The sequence below is a fragment of the Drosophila mojavensis genome, unplaced genomic scaffold (genome assembly GCF_018153725.1).
Source record: "Drosophila mojavensis isolate 15081-1352.22 unplaced genomic scaffold, ASM1815372v1 contig_16, whole genome shotgun sequence".
NCBI lineage: Eukaryota > Metazoa > Arthropoda > Insecta > Diptera > Drosophilidae > Drosophila > Drosophila mojavensis.
The window spans coordinates 7,897,505-7,917,255 of record NW_025318693.1 but is presented as its reverse complement, the minus strand read 5'-3'; the positions used below and the strand labels follow the sequence as shown (position 1 = coordinate 7,917,255).

The following is a 19,751-nucleotide window of genomic DNA, read 5'->3' as shown; positions in this document are numbered from 1 at the left end:
ATTTCGGTGGTTGACGGATGGGGGCGCGCCTTTTTTGCCCTTTTTTCGCGCGCGCATCCAAGGCATGTAACTGAAAACTATACTGAAACACGAAGCGTTAGCTGAGCGGCCGAAGTCAACACGAAGTCCTGCCCAAACAGCAAGCGGCATACACGCAAGCAATCGGCTACACTCACACACACATACACAGGCGTGCGCACACTCTCACGAGCGTGTGTACAGCGTAGAAAACGAACGAAACGAAACGAAGCGAAAGGCAGGCAGCGGCCTAACAGAGGCAGCTAACAGACAGCAGTTGGTTGTCCGTTCTGTTCTCTATGTGTGGTTGTAAAAAGGCGAAAACGTCACGAGAAAAACCGGTTAATAAATTATTGCCATTTGAATGGGAAATGTACGGTAAATAAATGTGAATAAATATATTAAAAATAGTGCAACTGCCACGGACCCAGGAATTGTGTATAAAACATATATTTCATGTGCTAAACAAGTGAAAAACTCAAGTGAAAGCGAATGATGAAAATTTTGCAGTACATGGCGTTTGTTGCTTTTTACACGCCTCCCTCCCCCGACCATAGCGGTTCAGTTCAGTGTTTGCGGCCATTTGTAAACTGCGCAAAAACATTTTACGCTAGGTACCACACGACATTTGAAAAAAGTTTTGGATCTGAAAAACTACTACATATATAGAGGAATATATGACCGATGCCCGATTCAATGGTCGTACACAACAAAAATGCGGAGCCTCGAAAATCGAGAAAATGCAACTGTCCAGAGCAGCACCCCCGGCGCACATCAGTAATCGGCTTTGTAGAGAAAATGCGATCTGGGACTTTCAAGGATTCCCGTAATGAAAGGCACAAAGGTTTGCATATAACATGAAATGCGTAGCAGCAACGGGCAGCGGGCCATTGGCAATGGGTAACGGGAAACGGGCAACGGGCGGCACTCAGAAAGTGGGCGCAGAGCAGAAGCTGAAACCAAGACAACGACCAGGACGAGTACAAAGCGGCCGTCGCCCCGAAACAGGAACAAAGCAGAAGCAGCAGCAGCAGCAGCAGAGGCAGCAGTCGAAGCGGCAGCGGCAGCGGTAGTAGAAGCAGCGCCAACGCCAGTGCCAGCAGCAACAACAAAAAGGATACGAGCCATAAATGAATTTTGCGTATTTCAGTATACACACAAGAAACGCCGACCAGGACGAGGATGATGATGTTGTGTTTGTTGTTGTCGTCGTTGTTCTTGCTGCTGGAAATAGGGTGGGTGGCAGTCCGACGTCTGCGACAGTAGTAATACACACACACACACACATACACACACACACATGCATGGCAGCTGGTGGGTAGAGAAAGAGCCGAAGCACAGAACCAAACAGACAAAGATGAAACGAGAAAGGGACGAAGCCAGTGCGAGTGAGAGGAAGAGCGAGAGAAAAAGCGTGTGTGTGTTTAGTGAGCGACTGTGCTAGAGAGGGGCTGAAAGCAATGTGCCGGGTACGTGCCAAATAAGGGATGGTTCGTCATTTCGTCGGTTTTTCACAACTCGTGTGCACATACATACATAAATACACATGCATACATGCATACGTACATGTATGTATATATTTATGTATGTATATTGGCTCAATTCGGTTGCAGGATTGCAGCAGCAGCAGCAGCAGCGGCAGCGTTAGCGGCAACAACAGTTAGCGCACAGATCAATAAGCCGACTGGGCAACACCCTATAAACATATACATACCCAATTCCATATACACACATTATTATGTATGTACAATTAATGTACTTACTGCTGCATCTCCTGAAAATTTACGAAAGATTAGGGTGCAAATTCAGATCTCTAAAAAAAATAATACAAATTCATCAATGTTATAAAATTGAACAGGCAAATGGAATGCTTCAATTTGAGCCTATCAAGTTCGATGTTCGAATTTCGAAAATCTTTCGTAACTCTGCCTAAACACGAACCAAATGCGAATGGTGGTTGCTGTTGTTGTTGCTGCTGCCGCTGCCGCTGAATACTAGAAGAGGCGCGAGATAGGGGTGTATAAATACACTCACACACACACGCATGCACACACTCACAGTTCACACATGCGTACATACACACACACACACTCACAAATGATGCAGACAGCGCAGCTCACAGTTAGACTGACTGGCAGACATTTAAGCTGCTGCAGAGGGCGGTGGTCGCCGTCGCAGTCAGCAACAACGTTGCCATTTTGCTGCCTAGCAATACACACACACATGCATACATGCACATACACCCAGTGTGTGGTACGCATGCAACATGCAGCAGATTCGTAGCTACTTAACCTACAAAGAATAAAAGTAATAATGCATAAGCAAGTGCCGGGATATGCTTCAATTAGTAGAATTAACGGTACACAAAGGTTGCCAAACATGTACACGCACACACGCACGCATGCAAGCATACTGACAAACATACACAATCATTAAAACCAAATTGAGTTTTACGTTTTTTACGTTACGCCCAAATCGTTTACGTCGTCCTTACTGCCGGCTAACGTCTTTGGTTACGTGAATTGTATTAGAGTTCGTTTACACGGGTGTGCCAGTGTATGTGTGAGTGTGTATGTTTGTGTGTACATGCTTGGTCTTACTTTCAGTGTCATCAAAAAGGGCTGAGAATGATATTTCTGTAATTGAATTGTATCACAGCCAGCTTTGATGGGCACTGCGAAGGGCGAAGTAACAGTAACATTAACAGTAAGAGAGAAAAAAAAAAAAAAAACGGAAACAAAATTTATAGGTGTTGAGTCGCCGCACCGGTAAACAGGACTACAACAAACACAACCAACAAGTGTTTGCATCTCATTATATGGGACACTTAACGATCTCCGCCCATTCAATTCTTGCGTAACTCTTCAAGGGGTTGTGAAATGTAGCCATTATCAAGTCATATCACAGCCATTTTGATGAGTTTCGTGTGAATTGCTTTCAGCATTGTCCCATCCGTTTTGTGTCACTGGATTATCCACCTCAATCTCCATCTTCATTTGCATTCGAATTGCAATTTTCTTATACCATGTCGTTAAAATGTCTGTGACCGTATGTATTCACTATCATATCACAGCCATTTTGACGAGTTTGGGTAAAGAAATCTCAACAGAGCTCGCGTTACGCGTCCGACATGTATGTTGTACTAATTATATTCCAGATCCCTTGGAATGAAGTCAGGCCAAGTCCTCGCGACTAAACGGTAATAAATACACATGCCATTTAGATGTTTTGTTTTTGTTCTTTTTTTTGGTTTTTGATTTTTTTTTTTTTTTTTACTTTTATTAATTTTTTATTTTAATTAATAGTTATTATTTTCTCTTTCTTTTCATTTTCATTTAAGGAAACTTTACAAAACAAAACAGGACCACAACAGATGCAAATATTGATCATACTGAATAGAATCGAACTGATTGATGACCGGCGGCAAAGGATTTCATCGTTTTCTCTGAAGGACAACGGAGGCACTAAAAACCCAAAAGCCTGATTCAGAATCTCGCACGCTTCCAAGATATTTATCAAATAATGCATAAAGCAACGAGAAAAATTTTAATAGAATTTCAGAATAAATATTATCAGTAAAAATCGCGAGTGTTTGAATTCAGTTTTTTTTTTTGTAGAGTTGGGAGAGTTAAGAATGTAGAAGTGAAAACAAAATTAAATTTTAACAAAATTAATCAGTTTCTACAATAGTATTTAAATAAAAAGTTCGACTCTTCAATTCACATTCGTCGCTCTGCATTTCTCAACGTTCTTTCCTTTTTCTTTTTTTTTTTTTTGTCATCAAACCAAGCAAAAGTTGTGTAGAGTATTCAAAGTGGAATCTGATAAGATATATATATAAAAAAAAGTACTAATTCCACAATGAATGCTATGTATGTACTATATAATATACCAATTACAGAGTTTTTAACACTTAGCTTGGATTGTTTGGAATTTTGGAATGAGGACTTTGGATCTTAATGTGTCTTCGTGTTACCGATTGCTTGCTCCGTGGACATCTCTATTCTGTAAATACGTGTACGCCAAGGCATACATTCTTTTAGTACCGAAGAAAATTCAATAGATTCGCTTTAAGCAAATTTTACAAAAAATTCGGACTAATTTGTTCTTCTGTTTTTAAAAGGGCTTCACGTGTTTATCTTCAGTTTTCAGATTTCCGAATTGATTTCATTTCATATCATTTCACTTTGTTGTTGTTTTGTTTTACTGCACACTTTCAATCAATTGGATTTGGTTAATTTACGGGGCTTGGTACAGGAAGCTCGTTGCCAAAGGAGACGCATATGGGATTGGATATACAGAAATCAGTAATGAGAACTATTAAGCTTCTCTAAATGCAGCTTTATTCCAGCTGATTCTTTGATAACTATGTACTGACTTGTCTTTGTTTGTTTGTTTGGCTATCGAGCACTGTAGACAAATTCACTAGTTTCCCTTTTGTTGTTTGTTAAATATATTGTAGAATTTCCTAGTTGTTGTTTGTGTTGCTGTTTCACTTGCGATGCATATAAGTATAATGGTTGCTTTAGGGTGAAGCACCTGACAGTGCCAGTATAAATGGCTTGGCGTGATGTATACAACTGATCGGAGCTCAATCTGTCCAGGCAATCCCAAAGAATCATCAGTTTGGTTGCAGAGGGCGATGCAGAAATGTGTATATGTGAATTTTCGTGTATATGCTTTGTTTATGTGTGTGTGTGTGTGTGTATCTGACGTGGCGTGTTGCTGTGCATGTATGGGTGTTGGCGTGAGTTTGAGTGTGAATGTGGTGTTGGTGTTGGTGTAAGGCGAAAAGGGGCTATGAGATTTTGACGCTGATGTTCGATTCCACTGTGACGTCAGCCGCGAATGCTTCCATTGAGAATCGTGCAGTTTACTGCGTGATATGCGGCTGCATTACAATCTGATACTGTTGATTCTGCGGCGGATTCTGCGGCGTTGTTCCTGGGAAGTAGGGATTGGCCATGATCTGCGGGGGATGTACGCACATCAATTGGTACGTTGGCTGTCCTTGGCCTGGGAATCCTGCGGGCTGCGGTCCCCCGCCAGCAGGGGAAGGCTGTGGGGGCGGATGGAACGTCGGATGCGGTTGACCCGGCGATGGCGTCGTCGATGGCGTTGTCTGTGTCAAAAACTGTAACTGTTGTGGCTGGTCCTGATACATGCGTATCGGCATCGCGCCATATGGCGGCTGGAAATGTGGTGGATGCGGAGTTTGCTGGTATTGAATGAACTGTTGCAACGGTGCCGCGGCCATCAGTGGCTGTCCCGTTGCGCTTGCAACATGCATTTGCGATCCACCCATTTGACCTAAAAGACAAACGTAATTGATTATCCACATCTTATACATAAATATACCAAAATTAACCACTGACCATAATTATTGCGACGCAGTCGCTGCGCCTGGCCGCCTGGATGTGTGGGTGCCTGGAATGCATGCGGCTGCTGCTGCACCATGTAGATCTGTGGATTAGCCGGCGCCATGTGGGCGCCCGTAGTCGTGTAGATGGCCGGCATGGGTACCGGGGTCTGTGGCGTATGTGGCCGCGATGGATTTGGTGTACTAGGTCCACGCGGCGTGAATGGCTTGGCCGATGGGTTCAGCACATGCTTCTTCACGACTGGCGTTGCACTGCTCGGAGTGGTGCTAGTGCTGTTGCCTGTGCCTGTGCCTGCGCCAGCAGCTGTGGTCGATCCGTTGCCAGTAGCGCTGGCCACTGGCGTCGATTTGTCTGACCCAGCAGCAGCGCTGCCTGTGCCTGCCGTGGATGTGGATGTGTTAGCAATAATGCCAGTGGGCGTGACGCTGCTACTGCTGCTGGACCCTACGCCAATATTGGGCGCTGGCGATGCATCCGTCTTTGGAGTTGCCTGCAATGGCGTAGGCGCCTGCTGCTCCATGACACCTGGTGAGCTCAAAACCACGGGCGAAGTTTGCGGCTGCTGTACGTTGGCAGGCAGTGGCACACCTTGTTGCACAATTTGGTAAAGCGGCTGCTGCTGCTGGCTTGGATCTAATTGAGCTGATTGTTGTTGTTGTTGCTGCTGCTGTTGCTGTTGTTGCTGTGTTGGCTGTGCCTGAGGCTGGCCCTGATGCAGTTGCTGCTTGGGCACATGCTGGTGCTGACTTTCTACTACTAGCTGCTGCTGTTGTTGTTGTTGTTGTTGTTGTTGCTGTTGCTGTTGCGCCGGTGGCGCCTTCTGTTGCATATGTTGCACATGCTGCTGTTGTTGCTGCTGCGGCGGCGGTGGCTGCTGCTGTTGCTGCTGCTGCTGCTGCTGAGGCACATAATGTTGCTGTGGTGGCAGCTGCTGGTGATGATGCGGCGGCGGCACATGTACATGTTGCATGGCCACCAGTTGCGGCTGTTGCTGCGGCTGAGGCGGTGATGCCGATGGCTGCAAACCACTCCGCTGCAGTGCATGTTGCTGCTGCTGCTGCTGCTGCTGTGGCTGCGGCGGCGACACCATCGTAAAGTCTTGCCCAAATTGACGCAGCTCCTGTATTTGATTATCGCGTGAACGCACTTGACGCTGTTGATGCGGCTGGCTTTGATGCTGTTGCGGCGGCTGCTGCTGCTGCTGCTGTGGTGGCTGTTGTTGCTGCTGTTGTTGTTGCTGCTGCTGCTGCCCGCCAGCCTGTAGGGGCGGCGAGTTACTGTTGTGGCCACCATGCACATGAGCACCGTGCATGGGCTTGCCCAGCGGCTGCGATTCGCCGCCATAATTCAGCGACGAGTTGCTCTGAGAGCCCTGGTATTGTCGCATCTGGCGCTGGGGTAGTGGCTTGCCCGAATTAGAGCCAGAGTCGCCACCGTTCAATTTGGACGCACCACTCATATGCCCTTGATTCCGATATTGGGAGGAGCTAAGAATACGAGTAAATAAAGTAAGTTTAGTCTCGACATTTGGTGATCATAAATAGCTTTGGCTTACCCGTGTATGATCTGTGAGCTGCCCTGGTAGGAATACTGGTTCTGTATACCCATCGAGGACTGGTAGCCTCCACTCTTGTTGCCCACGTTATTGTTATTGTTGCCTTGCGAAACATTAGATGTGTTGCCGGCGCCGACGCTATTGGGCGGATTACCTCGCATTATTTTGCCGCCTTGCGGCACTGTTTTGCGTTTCATCATTGGCCCCCCGCCACTGCCGCCGCCACCACCACCGTACTTGCCGCCAGTGCCCGTATCTGTTGATGCGTTGCCAGAGGACGAGGTTTGGCCTGTATTCTTCAAGCTTCCAGCGAGAATGAGCACTGCTTGCGACTGTGTGCCTCCGCCCTGGCCCATGCCCTGTTGACCCATCATAGCCGAATCGCGGTTATCACGATCGCGGGATCCAGTTACAGTGGACGATTGGGACGACATGACAGCATGTGATCCAGGCGGGCCATTGTTGTTGCGTGTTTGTTTGGTGATATAGCGATCGCTGCTCATTGTCTCACGCAGCTGATAGTCACCAGATCCACCGCCACCGCCACCACCACCACCACGTGGCTTGTTGCCACGATCTCGATCACGTTCCCGTTCGCGTTCACGTTCCTCACGCTCTCGCTCGCGTTCCCTCTCCCGCTCATTGCGCTCACGCTCGCGCTCCTGCTCCTGATCTGGCGGTGGCCGCTCCACGGCAGCGAAAAGTGCCTCCTCATCACCATTCTCCAAATCCAAACGTTCTCGGCACGTGGGATTGTTCTCGATCTCTGCTGCCAATTTCTCAGCCTTGGCCTCCGCTTCCTTGAACTCTAGTGAGTCGCCCTTATCCAAAGGCACTGTATACGTCGACAGCGAGTCATCGAACGTGGAGGTCACACCGAACTGATTCTCATTCTTGCGGAACATTTCATTTACATCCCAGCCGTTGGCTGAGCCATCCAGCTCGATGTCAACGTCGCCATTCGCTCCAGAGTCCCATGGCTCCAATTCTTTTTCATCAAAGCGAGTGCCTATAAATAAAACAACAATAACAATAACAATAACAACGTCATTGCAAAATGCACCAGAGAAATTATTGAAATTACCGTTGCATTTGTCCGATATGGCGCCGTCGGTCTGAAAGGCGCCCGTAGTCGCGTATTGAGAATCAAAGTCCTTGGCTATAACGGTGACAACAGTATCCGCCGGGAATATGATGTGTCTGGGCACTGCTTTGCTTTCGTCGGGCTGATTTTTAGCCTTTATGCACGCGGGCAGCTCCAGTGCGATGTCAAAATTGCCCGAAAATGTGCGAAATACGCCCTCGTAGGTATTACCCGAGCGCAATCGGACCTGCACTACGCTGCCGACCAACGCCGTAGCCGAGTGCATGAAGTAGGTGTTATTATAGACGCCCGGCGCCGACGAACGTCCGATTCCTCCGCCGCTGCCACCGCCAACGCTACCGACCCCTCCCGCCTTATTATTCGCTGGCCGTAGACTGTTATCGTTGGCGTTGTATCTGCAAGAGAGCCGGACAGCCGGAGAACCGTGGCATAAGCAATTAGTGCAGCTAACTAAATAGATGAACTACCCACACCCACATCCACACATCATTCAAGCCTCGACGCAACTCAGCTCGTTTCTCTAAGCAAGCACTGCCAAAAACAATGACAATAACAATAGCAACAGCAAAAGGCAAATCGGCCGAGGTTAGCAAAAGCAATCGAGCCCGAACACTGCTCAGGGTCGACAACGATGTTTAAACTGCGCTGCGCTGCGTTGCGATATCGATTCGCCATCGCCATCGTTGTTGTGGTTCTGGTTGTTGCTTTTGTCGCTGGTGGGCCTGTGGCCCTTTGCACCAAGCCACGCCCAGCTCGGCCCACGAAAGCAAATAAATGCTGGCCATATTATGTATATGTGAGTGTGAGTGTAAGTGGGAGTCTGATTGAGAGTGGGAGTGTGTATGCGCTTTGGTTCAGTCCAGTGAACTCAATTTTAAAACTTCTTCCCTGTTCATGAACTAAATGAAATATGCATACACCTGTGTTACTCTGGCTAATGCCTGTACTTATTGGTACGTCTCAAGCAAAGAGGGGTTTAAATATAAATAAGAACCAGATTAGAAAATTTTGCTAACACAAAATTTGTATAATTTTTTAAAAATCAATATATACCAATGCTAGATTGTTTTTTACTATTAACATTTTTTGTTTCTTCTAACTAATTACAACAAAGGTTATATATAATATATATAATAATATAAAGTATATATAATAATATAATCAAGTAGATTTATTAAATGCAGTTTTTTTTTACACCTATATTAATGTTTATCTTTGAAAAATATGAATTAAAAAAGAAATACTTTTAGAACTAGTTCATTTGAAATATGAAATTTATGCGGACGAACGAGTTTTGGGGTTGTTTTGATTGCGTGCAGGATCGACGACCGTGAAATGACCAGCTCCTTAGTTTACAGTTCGCAGCGCACAATGAACTCAGACACATGCACACAACAACGAAAGCAATAACAACAGTAACAACAACAACGACAATAATAAAAGTAATATTATTAATAATCTACACTGTCGCTGCCAGAACTTACAGTCGAGCGGGTGCGGTGGGGCAGCATTGAGGCTGATTCATTGCTTTTCCTGCACTGCGCACTTTTTCGTCAATGAAAGCAAAGAATTGATATGCGTTTTAAAATGAATCATGCGTAGAGCAAGAGGCGTTCATTGATAAGGTGGTCCGAGAAACTGGAATCGCATTAAAGCGATTCTGTTCTAGCATAACTAGACGAAGCAGGCAGCAAAAAAAAATATATATAATAAGCAGGCTAAATAGGCCGAGGCGCAAATTTATACAAACAGACGTATGCAATACATACATACATACATATGTAGATGACTGCAACGAACGGGGCTTAAATGCAAGTGGGCATAGGCCGAATGCCGAATAGAGGGAGAAGGGACAAGGAAAACAAGAACAACGAAGCTATACCAAATGTTCGGTCAGCAAATTGTAAAGTGACCCAAATTTTGTGCGCCCGGCGGGAGACGAAGTGTGCCAAGGCAGCGACAAAAGCAGCGGCAGCCGCCGTCGTGTCACACGTCACACGGCGCAGCAGCAGCAGCAGTCGCAGCAGCAACAAACAGCAAGCAGCAAAATGCTGACAATGCAAGAAAAATGCATACGAAAACGAGCCAAGCAAAGTTGAAAAAGAAAAATACGATACGTGCGCGTCGTGAGCGTGCCTTACAGTGGGCTCCAAATAGTCGAAAATAGTGAGCATCGCTGTGATATGGCATGGTAACACTGTATGTAGCGCTGTCTACAAATGTTAAAGATTTTGAATATCCTATACTCTTGTGATATTATAAAAGAAATCAAATTAACTACAAATATATGGAACATCATTTTTAAAAATTTCTCTAGAATAATAATTTGTTTTATGCCCCGCTAATAGATTGATAAGTTTATAACAACGAACCAGTGTAGCGTTGAATATAATATGTACCAAGTGGTACACTTGTACCACACGAGGCAAGTGTGCATGGCTAAATGCAGGCAAATGTGGAGGTATGCACATACAAACATATGTATATGTATGAATGTATTGCCGTCATATTTCAATTGAAAATTTAAAGGTCTAGGCACGGAGAGGGTGGGCAGCATACACATATTCATTGATCGAGGTCTCTTTCCCGTGTGTGTTGCTGTGCGTGTGTGTTTGTGTGGGGTGCTTCGCTGGGGAATTGGATGACTTTAAACAAATTATTTGTCGTGCTTTGATTATTTATTTTCTGTCGTTTTGTTTTATTGTTGTTCTTCTTTTTTTATTTTTTATTTGGGGTTGGCATGTGAAAGGGAAATGTAAACAAAGCTTAAAATATGACAAAACGACACCACGCAAATACATACATGCTTGCATGCCTGCATACACGTATAAGAATGTCTTTGTGTTTGTGTGCATTGCCACCGCCATCGGCAGATCCAACACCAACACAAACTGACTCACACATATATACGCACACAACTACATTCATGAACAATGTATTATATAAGTAATTGCAATTTGCCTTGATTGCTTGTGCCCCTTTTTTTCTGATTTAGTTGCAATTACAAGTTAACAACTTCCACGAAATTATACTTGCAGTCAAATAGAATATTTAAACAAAAGAAAAACACCATTTTTTTTTAAACACACTAAAAATGAAGCGCGCGCTTTCACCTTTCACGACAGTGGAACCTGGAGCGATGTTAATTTTTTTCGTTTATTTTATTTTATTTATTATTTTTTTACACTGGCTGCAAGCAGCAATAGCAACGACAACAACGAAAACAACGAGCAGTTGCCCCGTGTTTTTCTTCGTTCGTTTGCCTTTGCACTTGCTTCGTGCTTTTTCAATTGCAGCAGCAGAAGCGCTTCTTCTTACCTTGAGATACCGCCGCTGGCACCACCGCCTCCTCCTCCACTAGGTCGACTTTTCCGCTTGCTATTGTTGTTCATAATAGAAGATGGGCAAGCCAATTGCCAATTGCCAATTGCCAGCACCAAGAGTCGAAGAACGCACGGGGTACTTTGCTTTCAGTTGTACTTATTTCTGATTTCAATTTTATTTTTATGCGTTTCTTCGGTTGCGTCTACTTTTGCTCTTTTGTGTGTTTTTTTCCCTTTGTATTTTCGTACTTTTCTTTTCTTGTTTAAATACTTCTGCTTTCTGTTTCTGTCTGTCTATTGGCTCTTTTCTTTTTATCTTTCTCGCTGGCTTTGGCTGGGTGGCTGAATCTGAATTTCGCTTAGCGACGTCACGATGCACAACGGAAACGGGGGAGAAACGGAGACGGGAACGAACGGTACGATGTCGACAATATGCTCGCTTTAATGGAGAAGTTGTCGCCCGATCTTTTTCGCCTTACCCGAAGCCAGCATTCAACACTTTTCGTGAGCAACAATAAATAAAACGTTGAAGACGTCGACGATAACAAAAACACTAATGGCGGTCTGGCGTTAATTTTTCTAAATATTCACGCACTTCTTTTTGTTTGGGGGTTAGCCTTTCGTGCTTTGTGGCTGGTCGTTTTCTGCTTTACGCTTTACCTCCTCCTTTCTTTTCTTCTTCTGCCTTTGCTCTCTTTCACTCGCACTCGCTGGTCGAATCTTGCGAATTTTTGATTTCATTCAATGGTTGCCTCGTCTGCAATTTCTGCGCTTCTCACGGGCTGTTTTCTTTTGGCAAAAAAAACGAGCATTAGCGACGGCGATTAGGCTGTTTAACGTCAGATAAATATATTTCTGTTCCTAATTATATTTTTATTCGCTGCGATAAACGAACAAGGTTGCACAAAAATTAGCTGAACTGCATATTTGGTTCAACTGCGGGCAGATATCGATATCTGACTTGCAACCCTAAAACGAAAAGAGATGGTACTAATATATCGATACTTTTGCATATTTTCGGTAATTTGTAATGAAACTTATATACAATATTCTATACATAATATGCTGTTATTTTAACAACAATTTATTAAGATAATAACAAATTAAGACCTATCACTGTTCTCTGGTCAGTGGACCTATATTACGTATCGATACTCATGAACTTATCGAATACAATTCAATATTTTACAGCACTTAACCTGAGCAGCTTTATGTACTAATGTTGGCGCTAATTTTTCTTGTTCAAATTTCTGCATATAAAATCATGACTTTATTGATAATAATCGAAAAATTCTAATGATGAAAGAAAAATATGTATTTATTAGTTTTATAATTACTACCATTGCTTTTTGTTTTTTTTGTTTTGTTTTTAATTTTTAATTTTTGCTGACACACTGCGATGCTAGTTATTTATCTCAACAAATATGCGATAACAAAGTAGATCAATTGTCCATCATGCACAGTAACCCAGCCACCTGGTGACCTTAATGTGTTAACTTCTTTGCACAATCTGTGTCTATTTATAGAGATATAAATTCATTGAAGATTTTCAATGCGGGGAATAGAAAAGATACCTGATCCTCAGATAAGATAAACGCTGGCAACACAGCTCGTAGTAGTCCATAGTTATGAATAATAAAGATATGCATTTCTTTAGATCTAGTTAAAACCTTACCGGAAGCAGATCATTTTATAGAATCTGTCACCCCAATTAATACTATTGACAACTGAAATGACTGGCGAGACAGGACAGACTTTTGTGCTGTCACAAGATGTTAGCAATTGATTAACGTGTGTCAAAACTAATAAATTTTGATATAATAATAAGTATGTCTATCAGCCTAAGCTGTAGCTCAAATATTGAAATTGACTCTTGATTGGCAGATGGAAAAGTACTTGGCATGCTTAAGATAGACTCGCTTTTTGGATTACTTTAACTCTTATCACACACAGATCGTCGATATAAGAGCGCCTGGCTTACGAATGTATTCGTTACTATCCATCCCATCTGCATATGTATACATATGTGTACGTATAGCTGCCCTAATGCGCGTTAAGTGTCTCATTGTTGTAGTTGTTGTTGTTGTTATCGGGCACAAGTTGTCACCGTTTTCTTGACTCTTTTCATTTTTCTTGTTTATCAAAGAAATCTACTCGAGATTCTCACTTATTTATCGTTCCAAAATTCACGCATTCGGCAGTTTTCTTTAGCTTGCGAAGCGTTGCGCACTCAAGGACCAACATATGATACCGAAAATCGGATTATCAAAAAATTAGAAAAATCAAAAAAATCAGATTATCCTTAACAAGTGTATTCAGTTAATTGTGCTGGAGATAAAAGGATAATATCTCTATACATATAAAGCCACAATGCCTTTTAAGAAAAAACTATCCTTTGATGGTATGTTCCAAGAAATATTCATAAAAAGTGACTCGTTTAATGAATATTCATGAATAAATAATAAAAAAAAATTTAAAAAGTGCTCTAAAATGAGATGTTCCTGGAACTGAGTTGAGTTTATCTTTCGGTTTATTTTGTGCAAGAACCTTTTATAGCAAAGAATATACTTTGGTCATATGTAAATAAACTGTTGATTAAATTGAGTTCAGATAGTTAAAAACTAGAATCTAATCTAAGCTACCATTTAATTCAAGGCTTACGGCGTTAACTATTCAAAGCTGATTTTACTTTTGTGACAATTTAAATTGAATTAAATTTAAATTGAATTTCGCTTTTATTCAAGTACATATGTGTTGTCTATAAACAATGAAAAGACTTTAGATAAAGTATTTATGATCTTTTATTGTTATATGTTAAAGACGTGTCTGGCAAGCAATAAAAGCAGAGTCTGAATAGAAATATAAAACTCAGCTTTCGTGTCTTGCAACTATGAATAAATAATGTCTTTATCTATAGATATATAGAATCTCTTTTTATTAATCGCTTTAAAAGGTGATCGATCTTTACTTTTGCTTAGCATATCTATAAGGTACACACAGACAAAGCTGCTAAGAACTATTACTTAAATAATTTTGCCAAGTTTACTTGCTGTATTATTCCACAACTTCATAACTAGAGCCTGAAAAGCTAAATCAAACTGTCATAGAATGAAGAAAATAGGTAACAAAATAAGATTTTTATTTTTATTTACGTAAATATTAAGCTTAGACTTGATAAGATTCGCAACCAAACATTTTAATACGTGTTTTTATTTATATAATTGTTTTCGTTTATTAAAGCCTTTCTCATAAATTTGATTTTCATGCTAGAATCTCATTTTCATTAATATTGTACAAAAAGAAAAAAAATTTGGTAATTACCTTACGATAGTAATAGGTGTACATAAGTGTATGTTTTTGACGATTTTAGAAAGAATAATTGGAAATTTTAGAAACTTTTTATTTCAATAAAAAATTTATTAAAAGCCATATATCAATTTATATTTATATAACTATATTATAGTCTAATCACGAGTGGAGCTCAACAAATATTCAAACGGAAATAATAAATTAATTTTAATTGGCAAATATAATTAAAGGTCGGCTGTTAGCTTCAATTAAAGAGATATAGAGGGAGAGATATGAAATGACAATATGGGAGAGATAGAGATAGAGAGAACGAGTTAGAGCAGGTGTATTGCAATTCATGTGATTTAAGCATGTCCGGGCTAGGAATTGAATTAGTTCCATGATCAAGTTCAGATTTATGTATATGCATACATAAACATATATAAATACATATGAATAATTATCCATATATCTAAAATACACACATGAGTTGTTAGAACATTTTACTTTTTTTTTTTTTTTTTTTTTTGTCACAATTATTAACACCAAATTTGATGAGTCAACCCAATAATTTGTGTATAAACTCTATTTATAAGCTCACATGAAGAATGTGTGATGTTTAGCAAATACAGAAAAAAGAAGCAACTGCTAATCTATTAGTTAAACAATGCAGACATGAAGTGAGTTTGCATTAAGGTTAACATCGGGTGACACATTGCTTACACAGCGTGAATATTTTATCAAACAATCAAATATGCCTATTACTAATATCGTTAGTTATAGCTGTCCTTGTCGTAGCTAAGGTACAAGTGTAAAATACAACTAGTTATCGAATTATGTAAACAAATTTATAAACAATATCATACACGGTCGCTTTCTACACAACTCTCAGTTTTAGTTTTGCATGAAATTTAATGAGCGGGCGTCTGGAACAGGTTTTCAATTGGTACTCAGATCTGTCCCAATGCGGCTTGAACTCAGCTCTACTTGATATACACTACAGGGGAGTTTAGCTCATAGGTGATGAGCTAAGACTACATAGCTGATCATTCATACACTTGGCTCTTTCTACGCTAGCTAACCTATATTTCCATATCATATCGTAACTGTGGCTTTATTATACTAGCTATATAAAAATAAAGTTATATTAGTTTAAGCTTATTATATGTCGTGTAACATTAGGTCAAAGTATACAAAAATAAATGTTTGTGATTCTCATATTTATCTCTATCTTAAGCTATTACAGCTCATTCCATATTGCTCATAAAGCAAATAGGTTAACTTTTTACATTATTACTAAATAAATGTGGTTAACAGACCCTGTTAAAGACCACCCTCCGTCTCTCAAGCTAGATTGAGGATCTCAGCATTTTATATGTTGTATATTCCCATATAAAATATTCTATATGATCGATATACATAAGCATAAGAAGAATGCTCTTCAAAGGTAATATTTGCATGTTTTTCATACTTTCTCCATAAGTAGTACTAAGATATTTATATGCAATCTATAAGAGATTCATCCAATGGCAGCAGCGCCTTCTTTAAGCTAGATTTCCGTGTGATCTAGTTAGTGTATAAAGTCTGCGGCGTGTATTTCGATCCTACAATCGTGCTGTGCATGACGACCAATACTTAATTACGATTTCACACAATTGAAAAAAGCAAAACAAAAGCAGAAAAAAAAGCAGAATCAACGCGAAACAGTCCGAGCTCGGCTGCCGGGTTCAATATCGCACTTCCGAAGCGGCTATACGGCTTGCTTAGCGCTAAAAATTCCCCTGGCCGAATAACAAATAAAATGAGGCTTAAAACGTTTATACTTCGCCCATTGGGCAAAAATCGAGAATCAGTACGAAATGCGTTGGCCGTGGAAGCGAACGTTTAGCATCGCAAAGGGCCGCATTGGAGCCGCCGGCAAACGGCCAGAGGCGGCAGTGGCCACAGTGGCCACCATTTACGATCGTTCGTACGAAAGTCTTTAGATATATCTGACAGATACTAGATATGTATATCTATACATTTATTGTTCAACTCTCATTGCAGCCAATGGGGATGGCGAGGTCAAGTATACGGAAAAGAATGGCGACGACTGCTACGAGCTCTCGCACAGCCTCGAGATGGACATGCAGAGCCGATACAGTGCCCCAAAGCAAGCGCATTGGCTGCTGCGTCGCATTTTCATACTCACCTGGATACGCAGCTACGATCGATCGCAGGCTTTCGCGGATCTTATAGCGGGCATTACCCTCGGCCTGACCATCATACCGCAGAGCATTGCCTATGCAGCGCTGGCGGGCCTCTCCTCGGAGTATGGCCTCTACTCGGCCTTCATTGGCTCCATCATCTATGTGTTCTTTGGCACCATACCGCAGGTGTCCATCGGCCCCACCAGCTTGATGGCCATCATGACGCTGCAGTTCTGCGCGGACAAGCCCGTGCAGATAGTCATCGTGCTGGCCTTTCTGGCTGGCTTTGTGGAGCTGCTCATGGGCGTCTTTCAGCTGGGCTTCATTGTAAGCTTCATACCGTCGCCCGTGACCAAGGCCTTTACGTCCGGTACCGCCGTGATCGTGGTGCTGGCGCAGATCAAGAGCCTGCTCGGCATTCGCCTGAAGAAGGTGCCTTCGATCGGGGACTACTTCACCAATATTCACCTGTCGGACGCCATTCTGGGCATCACTTGCATTTGTCTGCTGCTTGCACTGCGGGTAAGTCGGATCGGTCGAGACTGATTGAGGGTCTAACGGGATGCTTTGGTTCCCATTGCAGCTGCTGTCCCAGGTCAAGTTTAAGCAGGATACTCCGCTCACGCAGCGCCTGAAGAAGGTGCTCTGGTACATCAGCATCTCGCGCAATGCCCTGATTGTCTTCTTCAGTGGTCTGATGGTGTACATATGGGTGCACAAGAGCTCAATGGAGGCAGTGCCCTTTGCGCTCTCCTCGAAGGTCGCCTCGGCCATGCCCAGCATCAAGTTGCCGCCCTTCGCCTTTGAGCATCAGAATCGCACCTATGTCTTCACCGACATCCTGCACGAGCTGGGCAGCGGCGTTATTCTGGTGCCTATTGTGGCCGTCCTGGCGAATGTGGCCATTGCCAAGGCCTTCGGTGCGTATACGTAATAAGAGCAATTGAACTGATTTGCTCATCATATATATGTATAATCGTCTTCTAGTCAAGGATGGCAAGCTGGATGCCTCGCAGGAGATGTTGACACTGGGCCTGTGCAATCTGGCCGGCTCCTTCTTCAGCGCCATGCCGACCTGCGGCGCCTTCACTCGCTCCGCCGTGAGTCAGGCGTCGGGCGTACGCACGCCCATGGCTGGCATCTACACGGGTCTCATTGTGCTCTCCGCCCTGTCCATATTGACGCCCTACTTTCAGTACATACCCAGATCATCGCTGGCTGCTGTGCTCATTGCTGCAGTCGTCTTTATGGTAGGCTAAACGAATATACTCTATAAGGTAAATATAGTATATACATATATGTTTCTGCTCTGCCCAGATTGACCTGACGCCCATCAAGGAGCTGTGGCGCACCAACAAAAAGGACTTCTTCAGCTGGACGGGCAGTCTCATCATGTGCCTGGTCGCTGGCGTTGAGATGGGTCTGCTCTTTGGCATCGTGGTCAGCATGATTTGCATTCTGCTGCGCCTGGGAAATCCCAGAATTGAGGTCAGCCTGAAGCAGGTGCGTACCGCATAAGCCAGCCGAAGGCATTTCTATAGCTTATCATGTTTATCCTATTTGCTTTGCAGTGGGAGTCGCAGTACTACGTGCATATTGTGCCGCAGTCGGATATTTTCTACACGGGCGTGGACATGCTGCGCACGGAGATTGTCGCCGCGAGTCAGCTGTACCGCAACGATTTTCCCATTGTGGTGCAATGCTCACGGTTCATGCAGTTCGACGCGACCTTTGTGGAGATGCTGATCGCCGTGGCCAAGGAGCTGGCCAACGACAATGTGGTGCTGGTGCTGCAGCACATGTCGCTCAAGCAGCAGCAGTTGCTGCCCGTCACCAGCAACATACGGTTCTGCAACGAAGACCAGGAGCTCTTCCCGCAGGAGTCCAAACAGTAGTCAAACATCTCCAATATCCAGCATCCGCCTGGCGGTATCAGGCCTCGTGTGGCGCTGCGCATGTTGACTCACGTCACAATTTGTTTTTGTTTTTCGTCTTCGTTTGTTTCATTTTAGTTTTATTGCTCTAATTGGTCTGGCGTCAGAGGAGTGTCCGTCCACCTGTGCCCGGTCGGCGCTGGCTCGCGTACGCATGTTGTTCATAACTCTGCGCTTATATGAGCCGCCGTATAGCAATTCAGATGTATAAATTAAAGTCAACCTCTGGCGTTTATCGCAGCAGCCACTCGGCAAACAAATCTTCTACTACTTAATAGCGCTTTATTGTTTGATTGTATTCTGCTTAAATACTCTACTCTCGGCTCAAGTGAACGTATGCAAGCGAGCGTAGTTCCTTTTCTTACGTCAGCTGTGAAACGTAAATAAATAATAAAAAAATATATATAAAAAAAGTCGTAAAAAAAATGAGAGTAACGCATACAACATTTCTATTCTAATTCCATATAGCGGAGGCCGCAGCTACACAGCGATAGCTCTCGGTTGATAAACTAGATATATATAAATGTCCATTTTTACTAGTTCAATTATTTACCGAGTTCATAATAAGCTTATCTTGAATTTCTCTGCTTTTCTTGAAGTTGTGGGTGTAGGAAGCGTTCTTAAAAGTTTATAAAAAATTTCTGATTTTGATTTGAATCAGGTTTGAATGAGTCTGGGAATGCAAGCGGTATGTATCTAAAAATATATTTTACCCTAAACATTAGTACTTCCAATTCTCACTCGTTTCAAAATTGATGAATCAAAATATTATCTTTTATCTAATGTAGTGGCTCAATAAGGAACTTATTTTAATGGGATGTTTTAACTCATCACACGTATTAAATAAATATTAGTATTTCTTTTAGCCTATTTTCTAGTCATCTGTTCCAGAGACTTGTTTACAAAATTTCGCAAAATTCATTGTATGCGAATTAATTAGTTTTACGGACTGTACGTG

General features: G+C 42.6%; 2 protein-coding genes and 1 long non-coding RNA gene across 5 annotated transcripts; 2 read left to right on the top strand and 1 right to left on the bottom strand.

Annotated features, from left to right (window-relative positions):
- The first annotated feature begins 110 nt into the window (after positions 1 to 110).
- On the top strand, positions 111 to 3,581 carry LOC122756763. The gene is made up of 2 exons (XR_006356612.1): positions 111 to 396; positions 3,359 to 3,581. It is a non-coding gene; the product is annotated as an uncharacterized LOC122756763 (long non-coding RNA).
- A 291-nt stretch (positions 3,582 to 3,872) lies between these two features.
- Positions 3,873 to 12,324, bottom strand: LOC6573071 (ataxin-2 homolog). 2 transcript variants are annotated; one of them, XM_001999127.4, is made up of 5 exons: positions 11,378 to 12,324; positions 8,039 to 8,454; positions 6,955 to 7,963; positions 5,394 to 6,886; positions 3,873 to 5,328 (listed from the first exon to the last, which is right to left on the bottom strand). In XM_001999127.4, exons 1-5 carry the CDS (start codon positions 11,449 to 11,451, stop codon positions 4,892 to 4,894), a joined length of 3,429 nt encoding a protein of 1,142 aa, XP_001999163.1. In that variant the 5' UTR covers positions 11,452 to 12,324; the 3' UTR covers positions 3,873 to 4,891. The 2 variants fall into 2 exon arrangements, with proteins under 2 accessions (XP_001999163.1, XP_032585143.1); XM_032729252.2 differs by lacking the exon at positions 11,378 to 12,324 and adding an exon at positions 8,531 to 8,553.
- Positions 12,325 to 13,585: 1,261 nt separating this feature from the next.
- LOC6573072 (sodium-independent sulfate anion transporter) lies at positions 13,586 to 19,053 on the top strand. 2 transcript variants are annotated; one of them, XM_015166734.3, is made up of 6 exons: positions 13,586 to 13,783; positions 16,717 to 17,381; positions 17,443 to 17,779; positions 17,847 to 18,109; positions 18,177 to 18,362; positions 18,431 to 19,053. In XM_015166734.3, exons 1-6 carry the CDS (start codon positions 13,753 to 13,755, stop codon positions 18,752 to 18,754), a joined length of 1,806 nt encoding a protein of 601 aa, XP_015022220.1. In that variant the 5' UTR covers positions 13,586 to 13,752; the 3' UTR covers positions 18,755 to 19,053. The 2 variants fall into 2 exon arrangements, with proteins under 2 accessions (XP_015022220.1, XP_043863304.1); XM_044007369.1 differs by lacking the exon at positions 13,586 to 13,783 and adding an exon at positions 16,515 to 16,635.
- The last annotated feature ends 698 nt before the right edge of the window (positions 19,054 to 19,751 follow it).